The sequence below is a fragment of the Spathaspora passalidarum genome (assembly GCF_000223485.1).
Source record: "Spathaspora passalidarum NRRL Y-27907 unplaced genomic scaffold SPAPAscaffold_1, whole genome shotgun sequence".
NCBI classification, from domain to species: domain Eukaryota; kingdom Fungi; phylum Ascomycota; class Pichiomycetes; order Serinales; family Debaryomycetaceae; genus Spathaspora; species Spathaspora passalidarum.
In genome coordinates, this window is record NW_006767425.1 from 2,192,668 (window position 1) to 2,212,272 (window position 19,605).

The following is a 19,605-nucleotide window of genomic DNA, read 5'->3' on the forward strand; positions in this document are numbered from 1 at the left end:
AGTCGACAGTTTTTTTTTTTGCTCATTCATAGTCCGATTTTTTTTTCCTGCATAAAATTGAAAATGTTGTACTTCAACCTTCACCTTCTCTCTTTACAACCACACCATGGATATTGTAAGAGGGGCGTGCTCCGTCGACAAAGTCGGAGGGATGGTCTATATCAGAGAAGATCTAGCTCCGCTGATTCTAGAATGGAAGGCGATAGAAGCTGACAAGACCTTGTCAATCCCTTTGAACTCCCTCACTAACCTTCAATCAACCAAAGAGACTAGTCCGAAGATGATTTTGAAAATCGTGTACAAGGACGATAACGGAGAGGAAGTGCCTGTGAAATTCACATTTAGTAATCGACCCACTATGAATAATGTCAAGGATTCATTGCAGGCAATTGTTGCCAGAAGTAGAACCAGAGTTGAAGCAACGCCAGTTTCGGCAACAGCAACTCCACCAGCATCATCAGCTGGCGGCACCCCAAGCACAACTACACCCACCGGTAGCGCCAGTACTTCTGCGGCTGCTAGTACTTCCACTGCAGCAGTTCCCGCAGCCACAGTGGTCGATCTTTCTGATGCAGCTCTTCTTAAAAACCTTGCCTTGCAACAAAAACTCCTTTATGAAGATAAAACCCTTCGTGACACATTCACAAAAACCGTCATAACCTTGAATCTATCACCGACAATCTTTTGGTCCCTGAGAATCCCCCAATTACGAACCTTTGCATTAACAATCTCCCAACATCGAGGTCCATATAATGTGCTATCGACAATCAAGCCAGTGGCCACCAGTGATAATCAAGTCAATGTCAATGTCACACGAGAAATGATTAACGAAATTTTTGAGATATATCCTGTGATTAAATTGGCGTTTGATGATTTAGTTCCTCATAAATTCAATGAGGGTGAATTTTGGTCACGATTTTTCAATTCGAAGTTGTTTAGGAGATTACGTGGTGATAAGATCAATTTGGGAAATATCAGAGGGGACGTCGTGTTAGATAAGTATTTATATGCGGATGACACAAGAAAGAGAAAGGGAAGTGTGATGGAAGTTGATAATGATGCTGAAGAGGAGAATAGAAAAAGGCAAGATGTGTCGGTACATAAGTTTTTGGATTTATTGGGGAATGAAGAGGATAATTCTCAGAAATTGGGGAATAAGCCTGATTTTACCATGAGATATGATGATACTACTGCTTCAAAGACTACTGGTGAGAATGAAATGGTTGTATTAATGAGAAATATGAATAAGTTGTCATCCAAGATGATGTCAGTGGCCGAACCAGAGGAACAAGAAAAAGAAAAGCCAGAATTCAAGGGATTATCTTCAGTGGAATTCCATGAATATGACGAAGAACTCAACCTCCATGATTTGAATGATATTACTTCCCAAGAATATGTTAAACTCAACATTGATCCAAACCTAACCACTCATTCAGCCCAGCATACCTCCCAGGCCGATGTTACTGCATTACAATTATCAGAATACCTTAAAAACCAATTCACATCACCTCGAGTTGATTTGACAGACACATACAATGGTAAAACTGCCGATATTGAACGCTCTTCCAATGAAATCACCACACTAACGAAACACAATTTCCGAAATTATAAACTGATAGATAATAGAGGAACAAACATTGTTCCGAAGGAAATATCCCAAGAAATCATAGGTTACAATATCACCACCACAGAATTTCTTTCTCATTTCTGGGGATTGTTCTTGCGTGGGAACAACCCTGGTCAATTACGTAAACTATTCACCAGTTTAAAGAATAGTAAAACGGGAATAACAGAGTTAAAAACAAAAGCAATGGCGAAATTGGAACAAATAGAAGTAGTTAAAGCCAGTGAAAAGGTGAAAGAGCGAGTGGCTCGAGAGTTGAATGCGTGTTTGGAAGTTTTAGAAGTGGCTATTGACCGAGCATGCAGTGAATATATCGCTGCTGTTAAACAGAGTACAGGTGCAAGTGCAACCAATGGAACTCCCGCAATTGGAACTAGCACTCCTATAGCAGGAACTCCAGTACCAGAATGAATTTTTTCCTGTTTGTATATTTAAATAAAAGCATAAGCTAAAAACTCATTTACATTCTATATCATTAATATTTCCGGAGTAAATCGTGGATGCTATATCTTGCACACCAAACAAATCCACTCATAATTATCCATACCTTTCATCTCCCTCTTCAACTCACATTCAAACACCATATTCAACCTTGTAATCAAGTGCTTGGCGGTGTCTAATCTCTTTCTTGAAATTAAAAATACTATCGACGAAATATCAAACGAATCCAACAAATCGGCAAGAGAAACCATTATTTCGTTAGAAACGGTATTTGCCAACTCCTCCACATTATCAAGTTTAATCTCCACGGCCTCATCTCGGAAGATACCCTTGATTGTAATATCACCAAGTTCAATAACTAACGTTTGGGGAATCGCCAAGTCAAAAATACCACTTTATCCTCGGAGTCAGTCGACTCAGATTGGATGTGGAAGTTGATGGAACGGCTGGGATCAAATTTGGGGTAATTTCAAGATTCATATTGTGATTGCGAGTGTTGTTATGAGGTCATTATTTAAAAGTGGAAGAATTTGCATATTTATATTGTGTAAGCGCATTGTTCTGTCCTGATTAGGAATCAAGTGATGCGCATACGTCATTTACCTTTTAAACAAATTGTTAGTTTTTTTTTTTATTTAACGCGATGGCATCAGCATACGATTAGCGAAATAAGCCATGGCCAAGAAGAGTATGTATATACATTTTTACATATTATGGATTAATGAGTACTAACTGTAGTAGTTTCCAAACATAGTCGTGCTGCCAGACGAGGTGAGATTGAATTCACCAACGAGGAGAAGTCCCTTGAGACTGTACCTAAAGCTGAACCAGATTTAAAAAAGACCATTATTAGAACAACCATCAAGAATGAGAACTTGCTTGCAAAGAAAATGGAAAATTCCCGTGTGAGGAAACACCAGAATAAGAAAAAGACTAGCAGTTTAAAACATAAAGTTGAAAGAAACGAGAAATTAAGTGGGGTCTTATCAGGAAAGATTGAAAACAGTATTAAACGTGCAAAGTATGTTCAAAGTACTAGAAAAGCTGGATGGGATCAAATCAACAAAAGTATTGTAGTGAACGATTCAGCCGTTTTGAATATTTTGGATGATGATGATGATGATGTTACCCCAGAAAAGACCCAGGAACAGATTGAGCGTGAAGAAGAAGATGAATATGTTAGACAGTTCTACGAAGGCGATTCTGAAAAGACTGAAGAACCAAAGATTGCTTCTTCTGCTAATAGATTTGCCTTGTTGGATGAAGCAGAAGCTTAACCTTTGTATAGTAGTGTAAATTAGGATGGACTAATAGAATTTTTGATCAACAACTTCAATATTGTAAGTGAATTCCTATTTTAATTTAGCATTTACTTTGAAGCAGAGTAGCACTTGTCTTATTCACATGCTTTGGTTGCCTCTAGTGTTTGGCTGCCAATAGAAAACACTCTTAAAATACGCCTGCATATTAGACAACTTTTTCTATGCGGTTCTAGGGGGAGTTGAAAAAACTTGTTACCCTCCCTCAACTCTTACTAATCCTCATAACTCTCTGTTATCCCTGGATCTAACCATATCAAACAATGCTCTCGATTTTAGCATTAACGTACCTTATAGCAACAGTATATTCAGTACAGTTCACAGCATTTGACCATTCGCTTCTTTCACCCGACTCCACTTTCGAACAATTCGTATACTCCAGACTTGAATCATCACCATGGCATGTTTCCAATGCCAAAAAGTATGACGAAGGAAGAGATGAAGTAGTGGCATACAAAGGTAAATGGGAATTGGCCGAGCCAATAGTATACCCAGGATTTGAACATGATTTAGGTCTTGTATTAAAGTCCAAAGCAGCACATCATGCCATCGCCAGAAAACTTGATCATGTGATCTCCAATGATGGTCGTGATTTAGTGGTGCAATATGAAGTTAAATTGCAGGCTGGATTAAAGTGTGGAGGTGCTTATATCAAATTATTGGATGATGCCAGAGATTACTTACGCTTTGGTTCAGAAACTAGCTATCTGATTATGTTCGGTCCCGACAAATGTGGTAGCGAAAATAAGGTTCATTTCATACTTCGGAAAGCTGTCAATGGGAATGATCAAGAATTTGCTTTAAGACAGACTCCTATGTCACGAACTGGTGATTTGACAACATTATATACTTTGATTATCCATGCTAATCAAAAATTTGAAATCAGAATCAATGGAGAAGTAGCCAAAGCCGGTAGTTTGATAGACAACGCCAACTTGTTTAATCCCCCTCTTATCCCACCCAAGGAAATTGTTGACGAAAACGACAAAAAACCAGAAGACTGGGATGATCGTCTTTTCATTCCTGATCCAAACGCAGTTAAGCCCGAAGATTATGATGCAAAACATGCTCATCCTAAAATCCCTGATCCTAAAGCTACAAAGCCTGAGGAATGGGATGAAGATGCTCCATATTACATCGAAGATCCAACTGCAGTCAAGCCCAGTGGCTGGGAAGGTGAATGGAAGCCTCCACTTATTGTCAATCCTAAATGTGAAACTGGGTGTGGTAAATGGACACATCCTTTAGTGCCTAACCCTAACTATGTAGGTCCTTGGTTTCCTGAAGATATAGTTAATCCTGACTACATGGGTGTGTGGAATCCTAGAACTATTCCTAATCCGGAGTATCATGACGAACAAACCCCAGGCAAAGTCCGTCCAATTGGTGGTATTGGATTTGAATTATGGAGTATGGATAATAATATCTTGTTCGATAACATCTATGTTGGGAATTCCATTGCTGATGCCGAACTTATTGGCAACAAGACATTCAAAGTCAAGCATGAATTAGAATTTGCCAATAAACAGGAAAACAAACCAAAGATCAAGAATGAACCCTTGCCACCGCCTCGAAACTTTGATGAACTCCTTCGCGATCCTGAAGTTAGTACCATTTACCAATTCATCATCTTTATCAAATTATTCTGGCTTAAACAATATTTGGAATTGAGAGACACATATGATGAATTATTACTTGATCCAGTGTATGCAATTAAAAATAATACACTCAAAATCATCCTTTATACGCTTGTGGTTTTAGTAGGAACAACTATTGTGCTAGGAACATTGAGCACAATAGCGTTCTTATTTATTGGTGGTGAAGAAGAAGAACAAGAAGTGGAACAACATCGAGTTAAAGTGTATGATGTTAGTGACGATGAGGAAGAAAGAGATCGTATTGAGATAATAAGTGAAGAAATCAATGACAATGTGTCTGTACCAAGTGTGCAAGCGGTAGATCTGGATATTAGAAAGAGAAAAGTGTAGGATAGTTATGTAAGTAGTTTAGTGCGGCTTAATATATTATTTCCCCTTTTGGGTTTTCCCCCACAATTACCCCCTTTTGAAGTTGATTTGAAATTGTAATCAAATAGCAAGTCATATACATCCGTAGTGATACACCATCATGACGGACGAACGCATTCCATTGTTGGTACAGGTTGCACCCCGTACTCGCAAACCACTTCGTATGATGTGCCTATTTATCCTTCCATGTATTCTCTTATTGTTTGCTCTTTGCAGTTGGTACAAAGTTACGCATCATCTTGGTCCCGAAGTGACCGTACGGATCTACACCAACAACATCCGATATGACAACCGTAATCATCCAGATGAATTCGAGCAACCATGGAAAAAGAGAAGAGTACAACTGATTAATTCTATGGATTTCCATTCTTCTGCCCAGGCCAACGTGGTTTGCCTTCAAGAAGTATTACACCACCAACTCAACGATATCCTTGACAAATTGAACAAACACGATGAATGGACCTATTATGGCGTGGGAAGATCAGATGGTATTACCCGGGGAGAATATGCTCCAATATTGTATAAAAAAAGTGAATGGCGTGTGGTACAAAACACCACATACTGGCTTAGTGAAACACCCTGGAAACCCAGTCGAGGCTGGGATGCAGCATTAGAACGTATAGTCACGATGATAACCCTCCAGTCGTATCATAATCCATTGGTGAAAATCAACGTATTCAATACACATTATGATCATCGTGGTAAAGTTGCCAGACGCGAGAGTTCAAAATTGATTGTTAACAAAATGCAGAATTTCAATACATATCCTTCGTTCTTGTGTGGTGATTTCAACACTGAACCAAAGGATGAACCATACCACATTCTCACCAAGGCTGGGTTTAAAGATGCGAGGAAACTCGTGAATTGGGATGACGAGTACGGGCATTCTACAACCTTCACTGGGTTCAATAAGGAACATGAGGCTGACTCTATTATTGATTATATTTGGTCTCCTTATTTCACAAGATCCGATGAAGTGGAAACGGAATCAATTAATTATTTTAAGTTGAATCATCATAGGTATTATGATATTGTATTGCGCCAATTTGGTATTTTGCATAATTACTTTAAGGGCTTCTATTTCTCAGATCATCGTCCTGTGGTTGCCACTTATATAATTAGAAGGATTAGATTGTTTTAAAGTACTCATGTTTTGTTCATTTGTTGTTTATCTATGTAGACAGCTTTTTATAAAATATGCCTCCTCGATCACAGTAAAAATATGGTTCCATCTAGGCAAGCTGTAGTTTAAGCCTCGCTCCCCCTGCCCTTCTAGTTGGCTTATGAAAGTTACCCTGCAATAGTAAGCTAATTTGAGTGGGAAAATAAAGTTTTACATTAGGATAAACCTTATATTGCTGCACAAATTAAACTATATTGTAGGTGCACTATGAAGCATATGTGTACAGTATTGCAGTTGCAAAATTTTGTAAGTAATAGTCAAGACGGTAACTAAATCAGAAACAGTTGCCAAAAAAAAAAAAAAACCTCCTGAAATATGATCTAACCATGCTTGATTGATACTTAAGAAGGCAGATTTAATCTGATCTTGCCAAGAGTTTCACTTAAAAAAAAAGGGTAATCAATGATACATGTATTCTCGCCTAAAATGGTTTTGAAGTTTTTACGTGATGAAAAGACTGAATATTTCTTACACAAAACTTGGGACCTGATCAAGACACTAACAACCGATGTCATGAAGCTAGCTACGATGAATACCTTACCAGTTTTGTGGTTTGTTCTGGGTTCTGATCTGATACCAAATATCTTGGTAGCATACTCGCTTGTGCAAGTAAACTTGATTATATTTTGGTTAATATACGGTTCTATTGCGGAATTATACTACAAAATAACTTTAGAAAACAAAACATTATAATAATAATAATAAGATAACAAAACAATAAATATACTAGCTTCAATACTGAAGACTTAGACTTCCTGAACTTTAGTCTTAATACCAGGTTCTTTACTGTCCTTGCTGTCAACTTCCTTGATATCAGCCTTTTCTTCACTGTCATCGGATTCTTCAACATATTCAGGCTTTCTTTCACCAGCCAAATCAGCGCCTCTATTTTCTGGACCAAGGAAGATAACAGTCATCAAATAAATCATAACAGCAGCCATAAAGATAGCCATAGTCTTACCATAGTCGTAGATTTCATTTTCACCATCAATAGGGAAACGTTCACCAAGAGTAGCTTCGATAGTAGCACTGGCAGAAGAAATCAAGTTACCAATTTGGTAAGAAACACCGGAAGCAAAAGCACGGAATTGTGGTGGAGTTAATTCAGAAAGATGAATAGGAACAATCGACCAAGAACCTTGGACACCAAATTGCATAAAGAAAGCAGTGACCCACATTGGTTTGAATGCCCATGGATAAATAAAAGCACAAGTAATCACATTACCACACAAGATAGCAGTTCTTCTACCAATAAAGGTTGACAAGTGACCAATGATGATACCACCTGTAAGAGCACCCAAGTTAGCACAGACGTTAACAACAGTGGATTGATTAGGACTGTAACCGTATTGCTTAACCAACATGGTTGGATATAAATCTTGTGAACCATGGGAAGAGAAGTTGAAACCAGTCATCATAAGAATCAAGTAGATGATAATTAACCAGTATTGTTTGATAGCACCCTTGGCTTCAGCTTTGAATTCCTTAACCTTGGATGATTTATCCATAGCACCTTCTTTGAATCTGGCTTGCTGAATTTGATAAGCATCAGTTTCTGGGGTAAAGTATCTCCAAATAATTAAAAGAACAGGTGGACCAGCACTGAACCAGAAAAGTGATCTCCATCCATGAGGAGTGGTGTTAACAAGAGCTCTTTGGAAGACAACAGCTAATAAGTATCCGAAAGCATAACCTTCTTGGAAGATACCAGAAAGAACACCTCTTGCTTTAGTTGGGGCATCACTAAGAGCTTCAGCAGCACAGACACCAAATATACCACCCATAGCAACACCAAATAAGGCTCTGACACCCAAAAATTGTTGATATGTAGTGACGAACCCAGTACCAATTTGAATAACAACCAACAAGGCCAAGTTAAGCATATAAGGCAATTTTCTACCCCTGGTATCACCAAGGGCACCAAAGATAATAGCACCAACAGTTCTCAACATTAAAACCAAAGTAATACCCCAAGAAACATCCTTAACAGTTACATCTAAACTTTCAGCAATATTGTGAAGGTTTAAAGAAACAGTAAAGAAATCCAAAGCATCCCAAGTCCAAGCCAAGAACCCTAAAAGGAAAAACTTCCATTGATGCAAGTTCATCTCAACCAAAGGTTTGAATGGGTTTAAAATTTCCAGTCTGGTGTAGTGGGCATATTCATCTCTGCTAACAAAAAGCGACGAGAATCTAGTGGAAAAGTACTTTTTGATAGCAGCAGACGTAAAACTAGGTGGGTGAATAACATGCTTGTCTTCCGCTCTAGCTTCAGAGGGATTAATACTACTAGTACTTGAAGTCATTGTTGTTTGAGCTATAGTTTGAATCTATGACCAGCAATCGAACTCGATAGTGAAAATGAAAAACAAAAAAGTTGCAACCTCATTGAGGGAAGAACTTGGGGCTATTTATATTGGAAATTCTTGCAAGTATGAACATATTAACCTGATAAAAGTTTGAACATATTCCATATAGCTGACAGTGTTACTTTTCTGGTTATTTTTTAATCCATTGTACTTTCGCTTGCCCCAGAAATTACTATCCTCATACTTCCTTCCTTATTGTCGCAAAAAAATGCCAACAAAAATAAATTATTTTTTAACTCTTGTTTCTGCACAAACTCTTAAATTATCAAGTAACATTTCTTTTGTCAGTTTTATTTTTAGCCTTTCCAAAATTTATTCTCTATGGGATCTGTTGCAACAATCGATACTGAGTGCCAAAATGAATGAAAAAAGTTGTTTTTTTTTATTGCCGTAATTTGAACTTTGTATGGCTGCTATTTATCTTTCTTTTCAAGCTAAGCCATGAATTTAACGAGAAAAACCTGGATTTGAATTGTAGCAAGAAAAGTGTAAGCAGAAAATAACTCACTCTACAGTATATCTCGGAAGATATAAATCAAAAGGTTGGCTGTGTTAATAAACTGGGCGCCCCACCAAAAGCTTAATTGATTATGAAACGGGGTAAACTTGCACGGTTACGCCCTGTAATATGTCTATTCCCCCACAAAATCATTTGACTTATCGCTCCTTCTACGAGATACTTGCCAAAGATCCTGCCCCTCCTTTATTTTGTTTTGAACTGAAATCCACCCCCCTCCTTAATGAATTGGAACTCCGGGTTATGAAGTGTTACATCATTGTCCTTTATGCATTGTTTTTTTTTCACGCAGCGAAGCAATTGGGTTTTGCAAACAGCCGAGAGATGTACTAAAGAGGGGAGCAGAATGACATCACTGGACTCGGGGCATTAGTAATAACTTGAATCTAGACTTGTTCAAATAAGCGCTGTCCTCTTACTGCGATAAGAACATTCATTATCGTTACATATATTTAAGATAAACTATCGGAGGGGAATACTGAGTAACTCCTTTCTGGAAATTGTTTCTAGATTGACTCTAGGTCAATTATTTAGTTGATAGGTACAACAATATGACTATTCTATGAAGTTAATTCCAAATTTCTCCCGGGTATCTATTTGACTTGATGCAAGAAAGCTCTAGACTTAGCAAAACCAAACTAAGCACCACGTGTGTGTGAAAGAAAGGCCAAGAACTACACGTCCCTTTACTCTTGTTTAATTGAGTTCCATGAATCTCTTAACGATTAAGGTTTTCCAAGAAAAACTATATTGTTTCGATTTCTTCGGCTACATGTCTTTCCGTGACATCAACATACACACACGTACACACATAAAAAAAGATTGTGTCTTACACATTAACTGCCAATCAAAATAACTAGATGGTCTAGGGAACTCCTGGCTATGATCCCATTTGTATCAATCTTGCAGAAAAACTAGTACCAGTTTTACTTTATCCCAACTAAAAATATATTTTAAGTGTAGTATTATTGAAAAATAAAATATTCTTTTTGAAATTTCTTCTACTCTCCCTACTGTACCAATTCATGTACAGAATGAGCTTAATAATGAAACTAAAATGTCGATTGAGTGAGGAGGAGAAACCAAATGAATATTCCGGTATAAGGCGGGCATATTGCTTCACATTATGATGTGGTACTAGCAATCGTAACTATCGCCGTGCACGAATTGTACAAATTACAAATTTTAAGCAGCTTTGCATGCTTGAGATTGAACACACTAGAATGCTTACTCTACGCACCACCTTCCCATTATGAGGTTTTTAGAAGAGAGCTTGTCTTTATAGAGTCCTAATATTAGTATATTTATTACGTTAACGTACCAATTCTTTCCTTGGTATTAACCGGGGTATTTATAAAGTTTGTCTGGTAAGAAACAAATTCACTTCAAAGGTTGCCAATATTTTATTTTTTTTCTTCCATCAATTAAAAATAATGTGGTTGCAAATAAAGCAACTTTTTTTCTTCAAGGAAAAGACTACACGAAAACTACACCACATAAAATGTGGATCTCTCCACAGATGAACCATATACCCCACTGATTTAAAGGTCCCCACTTTCTTATCATCAAAGTTAACAAACGTTTTCTTCGGGAAAAACAGGAAAGAAATTCGTGGTTCTTGAGTGAAACATAAATATTAGAATATTATTTATGCAGGTAGTTGTTTTTTTTCTCTTTATTTTTTAATGCAGCCGTATAATGTATTTCCCACAAAATCTATACCATATTCGGAGTTTTTCCTGTTAGTATTCCTTGGCAGTTTCAGAAAGACTTCACCATTCCCGGAGAAACCAATCTACTGTTAAAGTGCATACTGGGGATCTTTATTCTTCTCCGCGCCGAGGGGGACAATAAAGCTACACCTCGTAAAAAGTTTTTTTTTTTTCATCTAATAAATACACATTTATACAAACCAAAGCAATTGCGCCCCGTAGCAACCTATGTACGAAACGATAATCTGTGATAAAAATCGAACGATACGGATCTATCATTCCCAAGCCTCTCCCCCCCGCATTTGTGTATCAATATACCCAACAAAATAATATAACTTTGAAACCCCCCTTGTTCATACCTTATTGCCAAGTCGATGCCAAGCACAAGTGTAACTAATTCATCCCTTACTTTCAAGAAGCTGTCAAGTAAGGGTATCTAGCTTATCCTCTTATCTGTCTATATGTCATAATTTTCTTGAATAACATCTCTACATCTAATTCAATCTCACTTATAAACTCCTCTAAAATTGACTTGTCTCGAATATACATATCAACATCAGTAGCAATACCAAATACATCAATGCCACCACATTCTCGACTCATTCTTTCAACAAATTCAACAATTGCCTTACGTTCCAAGAACGTTGAATGGTCAATCTGGTCTCTAATCCAACCTTTTCCCCAACGTGCTAGTCTTGTCTGAATTGAAGGTTCTTTGGTGAACCATTCTTGACAGATTTCATGTACAGTGTGTAGATCATGGTTCATTTCTATAATAGGAGGAGGGGTTAATATTACCGGGTGAATCAAGAATTCAAAGTTGGATAATGATTCATTGATGCTGCGAGCAATTTCTGATTTGAGTTCCCCATCGGATATTTTGTGCTGTAGAGATTCATTGATCTCATTACGCATCTTGTTAAATTGGTTACGAAGTGCAGTCATGTCAACGGTTTGAATTAGTGGCAGTTGTGCAGGTATAGAGTCAATTGTAGTCACAAATGACATTTCTTCTCCTATTTGTGATTGTTGAATATTTTTCTCATGTTCTGGACCTAATTTAACCTCTTCTTGATCTGAAAACTCGTTATACTGCAGGGATTCTAAAGATTCTTCTGAAACATTCTTAACTTTTGGTGGTCTTCTGACAACAACTCGTCTTGGAGATTTGCGTTTTGAATCCTCGTCATCACCAGATAACTTAGTTGAATTGCCATTTACAAACTCCTGGGTTTCCAATTCTTTAAGTACCAAATATTCCAATGCTATATTCCTATTGGGGATTTCCTTATTTTTCAAATGATAGACCAAAAAGTTGATTTCCTGCAATTTAGAAAATGCCGGATCCATTTTTCTTAGCCTAATGACGGGATTATTGGATGATGAAAGGGCAAATTGCTCTTCATAAAACTCTTTCATCAACTCACCAGTGACGAAAAAGTCGTGTAATTGTTTCTTACAGCAAAATCGGATATAATGTTTGAATGTGGTAATGTATCGTTTCCTTGTTTCAAACCCAAGAGAAAGTAGTCGTTGACGTGCTTCTGGGTTGGTGAGAACCTCATCATCAAACTTCTTGAACATGGCAATAACATCTTCGGTATCTTTTGACATGATTCGCTTGTTGATCTTAATATTATCACGATCTACCCTATATCTTCTCTTGGTCTTCTTATCAGAAGATATAGAGCTCAATGTGGTATCTGTGGACATTGAGAGAGTGGAAGAGCCGCTTGAAGCTAAAGGCTCTGCACTTAAGCCTTGCTCACCCGAGCCATCTATTTTCTGGGATATAATTGATGTTATGGGTATGCGTCCATTACTTACCACCACAGACGAATTTTCCGCACTATTTTGCATAACAAGCGGTGGAGGAGTATCATCCGTCAACAAATGATTGATGTCATGTTTGACAAGACGACGAACAGTGTTGTCTCTTGACTCGTCAGGAGGTGAATTGGCATCGTTTTGTACCCTTTTTGGTGTAGGACCATCCATTGGTAATTTTCTCTTTCGACCCCTGGTTTCAACTTTAGGTGTAAGTGGAGCTCCTAATGGATCAGGCAATTGATCCTTTCGTTTACGCCCTCGTGTTTCTTTTTTCTTGGGTGGATTCTGGCTTGGTTCAAGAACGCCTCCTTCTGAAAATTGCGATTTCTTCGAAGAAGTAATTGATTCTGATTTACTTCGATGCTTGATTGGTATCGCTTGAATCGCTTTCCCATTCTCGGCTAATTCCACGTCTTGAGGGTGGACCAAACCATTCCCTGCCGATCTCCTGGTAATTACCATGGCAATGAAGTAGTATATACAAGGAATGAATAAAGTATACCGATAAGGAAATTGGCCGTGTTTAAATTGTGGAAAAGGGGGTTTTTGGGGACCTACAAATTTTTTTTTAGGGCGAAAAATATATTTTTTGTGCGGCAGGCGTGGGGAAGTTAGGGAGGGTGTATCTAGGTTTAGTATTTTAGTTAATCAAGGTTTAAGAGGTAGAGTTTGCTGTCTGTTACTGACAATGTGTTCATAATTGTGATTGAGGATTATTTGGGGTTTTCAACCAAAAAAAAAAAAGAGGGTCTTTATTAACGGCTGACGATCCTTATAGTCGTAAAAGCATCGCCTTCTAATTTTTCAATTTAGGGGATTTTTTTTTTTTTCTTGCAACAATCGTCTTATCGCTCAAAACCTTAAATTCATCATTACTGAGAACCAGCCCACATTTGGGTGTTGCTACTGCCTCTTCGACAAATATGACACGAGCAAACACAAAGTTGGTGCTGAGCTTCGCGTGCTTTTTTAATCGTTATTGTGTCAATGTTTACACGATCGACTTAATTCCAGGTGGGAATTAATCGTTCGGGGGGCTTAAGAAGTTGAAATTGTGAAGAACAATAGAAACAAATAGACCGAAACATTTTTCTTTCTTTTTCTTTACAACGGGCAAGGCAGTTGGATCCTTGAATGTATCACTTTTTAGTTGCAGATCCGAAATCTGCATACATCTATGCCACAATAGTCAATTCCCATTGTACGGCTAGTTGTGTGGCCATTGCCTTTCTCGGAATCTTTACACACTTGGAACGCGATATTTTGCAACCAGAATTTCAATGTCAGTAAATTAGATCGATTCGAGATATATCTAATTAGTCTAGCTCTAAACTCTTTGGTTATTCGGTTATTCTTGTTGGGCTTGTTTGGTTGCTCTGCTCATGGGATCGTGCTAGATCAATTAATTGTCAGTAATTTTTTGGTCCGCCCTAATTCATTGTTCCAAAAATGTACCTCGCTTAAATCCGCTCCCAACGATCAAAGAGGGGGAAATAAGTCCGCAATCGACGTTGGTTATGGTTACATGGTCTGTTTTGACATTTGTCATGACAATGCAGCAATTTGCGCTATTTACTTTTTTTAAACAACGAATAATATTGTGTAATTATTCTTGGTTCATGTAAATAAAACAAGTGAAATCCATTGCTCGAAGGAGTTCTTTGAATATCACCCCTTGATTCTTTGTTGCTTAGTTTCTTTTTGGAGGGACTGGTACATTAGTAATTTGTGACTAAAGATCCCAACCCCTTTCTTATCTGTTTCTACAAGCCCGCCGCCCGTTTGATAATAATTACATTTATTTCTACCTCCCCATAAAATCTATATATATAATATATGTTATACAACTTATACGTAATAAACGACCAATCATTTTTATTTTTTTTGGTTATAAGAATTGAACGAAAAGAAAACTAGTTCCTTTCAGTTTTAGTTGCGCTTAGCCCGTTCGCGTAACATCTTAACTTCGTCATCGCTCTTTTGCGATCCCTTTTCAATAATCAAATTTCTCAACAATTTATTCTCCATCTCCAATTGTTGTAACTTATTTTCCAATTCACTAATCAATTCAGTCAAGTTATGGATCTTACCTTCCATTTCCTTTTCCTTCAACTTCTTCTTTATACGGAAACGAGCACTAGCAGCAGTATTGCGGCGACGTTTATCTAATTCAGCAGGATCAGGAGTGTTGGAATATGTGGATGTGGTTGGACTTGGAACATAGCCAATAGGACCATTACTTTCAAGGAATAATTGTGAATGTTGTCTAACTGGAGAATCACCCTTCATTGGAGGTGAGCCTGAGATGGTTGAGGCAATAGACGAACTAGCCGTCATTTCTGGAATCAGGTTTCCCAAGCTAGCTTGGTGCTGCGCTACAAGAGCACTTAATAAATCAATTTGATTGGACGAAAGGCCAGCATTGACCAAGGATGACTTGGCACCTGGTGGAACTGGAAACTTGGGTAAATCTGTCAAGTTAAGGAATCCGGAATCTTGTGATAGTATTTCAGGTCGATTATTCCGAGGTGCTTGTTGTATGAGATCGTGCCTTGAAGTATTACGATGATGGGTGTCAAAAGAGTGTGAAGGAACCATATTGAAATCATGATTGGTCCAGCTGTTATTGTTGTGACTGTTACCGTTAGACACTGGTTCGTTATCATCTTCATCGTCATTTTCCTTTTTAGGTTTCTCTTCGTCAGGGAATATAAATGAGTCGTCTGCAAATGCTGCCAAGTCAAGTCCCAACTGGCCATCAATATCTAAGTTCGGAGTAGTAGTAGCAGTAGAACTTTCCACTTGTCCATTCATAAATGTGTCTATATAAACAAGTTGCTCAAGCAAAGCTGAAGATGTTTGTTCACTCATGGTGGGCTGTATGGCTATGGTCAGGTTTTTTAGTTCATACAAAGTCTATGAAAAATAAAAAAAAAAGAAAGGACAATATCTGGAAATAACGGAATAAAAATAAATCAGTTGGATGATGATGACTAGCTTCTTATATATCAAGATCACACAGTAATATAACGTTAATCAAAGTCGAACTATTTGTAAACCACAATTTTTTTATTCCATATGCACTTATAATCAGGAATAATTAAATCTGCATTGTTCTTTGTGGTTCAAATACCAAAAAGCAAATAGAAAATTTCAGCCATATTAGACAATATCACGTGATTAGTTGCAAATTAAAAAATATGCGTCCCCCAAGCAATTCTTAACTACTAGATCAATGTTACATTGTATGAAGCACTAGTAATTTGCAGAGGTTGATTGGGCCAGTCGGTGTTTTACGTTATGATTTTTCCCCCCATTTTTATTCTGACTCCGTGCTTTGTAATCATGGCTCCGATCTTGTTTTCCTAATGGGGCAGGTCCAAGTTATTAATGGTTAACCGATCCGATCACCACTTCTGTTTGTAACTAGATAGTGAAGGATATTTCATTATCAAAGATTCTCGGTGTGAATTGACTTTTGTTGAATTAGTTCCAAGTATTTACTACGTTACATCATATCTTTTTTTAAGCAGTCCACACACATACACATACACAAAAATTTTCATCGTTCAATTATCGCTTAAAGTTGATCAAAAATAACAACTGTTGTACTTTAAAACAGACTTGAGCAAGAACCCTACCGATATTATATGGATAGAATTTTAGTAGATCTGACTCAGCCCGAGTGGCTAGCCTTTTTCGTGTATACGAAGGAATTCGTATAACAAAGTATTCAAACGCCACATATCTTTTTTTTTTTGCATCCAATTTGCGTTCCCACGTGATCTAATATAAAAAAGTTATTTCCGGGCGGACTTTGTAATATTGACAAAAATAATTGTTCCTCGTTCCGAAAATTTGATCCGTTTCCCATTCTGTGTTGCTGTTATGTAGTATTGATAAGACAGCTGAATATAGCTGGGTCCACTAGATTGTTCATAAGAACATACATAGAATAGGACTGTCTTATATGTACACTGTATATTCCACTAATATTTCAGTTACCACACTATGGTGACCATACCTTTGGTAGGTGATATATATTTCTAACCCGTGTAGCTTATCTAAAGATCTGAAGATCCTGTTGTGACTTTATATAAAACTTTATATTGTATTCTATCTGTGATTATCGTCAGTTGTTTGAGATTATAAAGCTCTAAGGAAATAATTTTGAAGATGAATACTTTTTTCAAATATATTACTAATTTTTTTAAAAAATTTTATCAAAAACTGGAGAAAACATAACTCTTCGTAATGATTTACAAAACTCCTTTCTGATTCAGTTGATCCAACACAACTTTATTAATATAAACAACCTTTCTAAGCATAGAAAAATAAAGGTTGGCAACATTTGAATATTGTTGTTAGACATATCATTTCCAACAAAAACATGTTTGCTTCAGAGGATTGGTTTATCCCCAAAAAGAAATGGTCCACATACTACCATTACATGATTTCTCAAGAAAGATTTTACTTAATCAGGAATTAAGAGCCGAGGATCAAACTTCCAAATCTGCAATTCAGTTCTTAATACCTATCGATATGAGCCACCTTTACTTTTATAATTTCGTTCCAAACATCGCAGGATTATGACTAAGCAAGTTACCCAACAATACCCCTCCCCCACTTCTTGGGTACACTTATTGCTCCTTGTGAGCTAACTAATTGGGTAGGCGGAAGCTACCCCCCCAAGAGGTGGTTTGCAACCATACAAAAATTAGTAATTCCCCTTTTTTTTTGCGCAACTTTTTTTAGGCTTAGGCAAATGGGGGGAATCCGGCTAAATGGAACGGACCGAGCATTACACTACTGCGCAACTCACTTCCCCTTACACCTTATTGCCGACATTGCATGAAAACGTGCATTACTGATTTGCTAGATAAGAGATTTCTACAAACAATCAGATTTAAAGTTTTCATTGTACATTTAATCTATATACATACAACTAACAACTAGCAAAAAAAAAGTGAAAAACCATGTTAAAATGGTATAATGAAATTCTTTATCTCTCCCATGAAAGAAACCTTAAAAAAAAACAAGCAATACAAAAAATCAAACTAATAAACTAGTTTTCGAAAGATAGAATTGAAATAAAGACCCAATAATCAAAACTAAATGAACCCAAATAAAATAATGCATGAATAACTATCAATTGTTTAGACGTGTCTTAAAGTAGCATTGTAATTCTTAGATCTGATGGCTAATGGAGAGTTGTTGGAGACTTTTAATCTATATTCAGCAAAGGATCTGAAAGAATGACCATGGGTTGGTTGCCATTTGGTAGCATTAGTCACTTGTTGCTTGATATTGTGAGGAATTTGCTTTGGGATGGTAGCCTTCATGAATTGAGAGGCGACATCATTGTGGAAAGCTAATCTAGCGGAAGTGGAGAAAGATCTGGAAAACATAGCAACTAAGAAAATATAAAATACTTGGATACTTCAAAACAGGTATAATCTGATTAAAAAAAAAGGGAAATATCAATCTACTTATATATTAATTGTTTTGGCTGTGAAAACACAAAAATGGGTTTAAGGAAAAATTTTTCATATGAAATATTTTTATGCAGGATAATTATGGTATGTTTTTTTTCGAAAGGTGGTGGCGTAGGCTATTTTTCAGCGATGAATGCGCACGATAATGCGTTGCGGAACAATCGAAAGAGGGGATGAATCCCATAGAAAAAAGTAGGTCGTGCACAAAAACCAATCTATGATAAGGAAAAATTTTCACCTTTTATTGGTTAGATGTGATTATCACCAGGCACGAGTTGCTCACCTTATGACGTTATTAATATAAAAGTGGCATGCTTCTGAGTGAGAACTGTAAACAAGAAAAAAATTTGAATGATCAGATTCTGTCTTATCTAACCTTATTAAAGAGGAGATACATTACCTGTTAAGATCCACACTTGGTCGTTTCTTTTCATTGGGATCAAATCAAATGTTTAAGAGTCAGATACCAAATTTCATCTTCAAATTACCCCTCTGATAAATCTGCTCTCTTGTCTTTATTTTTTTCAGCTACTGTAGCGGGAGGTATGCCCAAAGCAGTAAATACCGAAAAAACTTCCAGTAGAAAAAAAATTCGCCCTAAGAAAATTAGAAAAATAGTTTCCTAAAAACCGCAAAGAGGGGCGGTAATACCTTCGGGAATTAATGTCCATGAGTGGTCCTCGGTTTTAAAGATCCTTTCTTCCATACTAGCTTTTTTTTATTTACCCGCTTTTAACTCCTTCAAATATACGGGAAACCATTTCCTAAATGTAAGTGAATAATAAAAAAAAAGATCGGAGAAATATAACTCAACGGGATTTGATTCTAATTTATACGCTGTAGAGACCGAAAGTAATTAAGATGAACATAGGTCATAATTATAATGTCTAGTTATATACCATTATGAGTCAGAAGCAATTCTTCATTTACCGTAAATGTTTATGCACTTAACGAGCACCTTGAGATTAATACTACCAAACACCACTATGAAAATAATGTTCGGACAAATATGTCCGTCACCACATGTGAAATTTTTTGAAGCAAAAAAAAAAATATTTTCGATTGAATGTTCTCACGTGATTAGTTTT

The 19,605-nt window shown here is 37.0% G+C and overlaps 8 protein-coding genes across 8 annotated transcripts; 4 read left to right on the forward strand and 4 right to left on the reverse strand. All coding sequences in view use genetic code 12, as the record gives it.

Annotated features, from left to right (window-relative positions):
- Positions 1-106: 106 nt before the first annotated feature.
- Positions 107-2,035, forward strand: SPAPADRAFT_48618 (TFIIH/NER complex subunit; the record flags this gene model as incomplete). Its single annotated transcript, XM_007372994.1, has 1 exon — positions 107-2,035. The coding sequence occupies one exon, from the start codon at positions 107-109 to the stop codon at positions 2,033-2,035; it is 1,929 nt and encodes a 642-aa protein (XP_007373056.1).
- Positions 2,036-2,740: 705 nt separating this feature from the next.
- Positions 2,741-3,342, forward strand: ECM1 (Ecm1p; the record flags this gene model as incomplete). Its single annotated transcript, XM_007372995.1, has 2 exons — positions 2,741-2,753; positions 2,807-3,342. 2 exons carry the CDS (start codon positions 2,741-2,743, stop codon positions 3,340-3,342), a joined length of 549 nt encoding a protein of 182 aa, XP_007373057.1.
- Positions 3,343-3,618: 276 nt separating this feature from the next.
- Positions 3,619-5,418, forward strand: SPAPADRAFT_58853 (calnexin; the record flags this gene model as incomplete). The annotated part of the gene is made up of 1 exon (XM_007372996.1): positions 3,619-5,418. One exon carries the CDS (start codon positions 3,648-3,650, stop codon positions 5,370-5,372), a length of 1,725 nt encoding a protein of 574 aa, XP_007373058.1.
- Positions 5,419-5,473: 55 nt separating this feature from the next.
- On the forward strand, positions 5,474-6,624 carry SPAPADRAFT_58854 (uncharacterized protein; the record flags this gene model as incomplete). Its single annotated transcript, XM_007372997.1, has 1 exon — positions 5,474-6,624. The coding sequence occupies one exon, from the start codon at positions 5,512-5,514 to the stop codon at positions 6,550-6,552; it is 1,041 nt and encodes a 346-aa protein (XP_007373059.1).
- Positions 6,625-7,302: 678 nt separating this feature from the next.
- JEN2 (Jen2p) lies at positions 7,303-8,900 on the reverse strand (the record flags this gene model as incomplete). Its single annotated transcript, XM_007372998.1, has 1 exon — positions 7,303-8,900. The coding sequence occupies one exon, from the start codon at positions 8,898-8,900 to the stop codon at positions 7,341-7,343; it is 1,560 nt and encodes a 519-aa protein (XP_007373060.1).
- A 2,466-nt stretch (positions 8,901-11,366) lies between these two features.
- SPAPADRAFT_64742 (uncharacterized protein) lies at positions 11,367-13,500 on the reverse strand (the record flags this gene model as incomplete). The annotated part of the gene is made up of 1 exon (XM_007372999.1): positions 11,367-13,500. The coding sequence occupies one exon, from the start codon at positions 13,482-13,484 to the stop codon at positions 11,634-11,636; it is 1,851 nt and encodes a 616-aa protein (XP_007373061.1).
- Positions 13,501-14,535: 1,035 nt separating this feature from the next.
- Positions 14,536-16,078, reverse strand: MET4 (Met4p; the record flags this gene model as incomplete). Its single annotated transcript, XM_007373000.1, has 1 exon — positions 14,536-16,078. One exon carries the CDS (start codon positions 15,618-15,620, stop codon positions 14,952-14,954), a length of 669 nt encoding a protein of 222 aa, XP_007373062.1.
- Positions 16,079-17,930: 1,852 nt separating this feature from the next.
- Positions 17,931-18,460, reverse strand: SPAPADRAFT_58857 (uncharacterized protein; the record flags this gene model as incomplete). Its single annotated transcript, XM_007373001.1, has 1 exon — positions 17,931-18,460. The coding sequence occupies one exon, from the start codon at positions 18,428-18,430 to the stop codon at positions 18,179-18,181; it is 252 nt and encodes an 83-aa protein (XP_007373063.1).
- Positions 18,461-19,605: the final 1,145 nt, after the last annotated feature.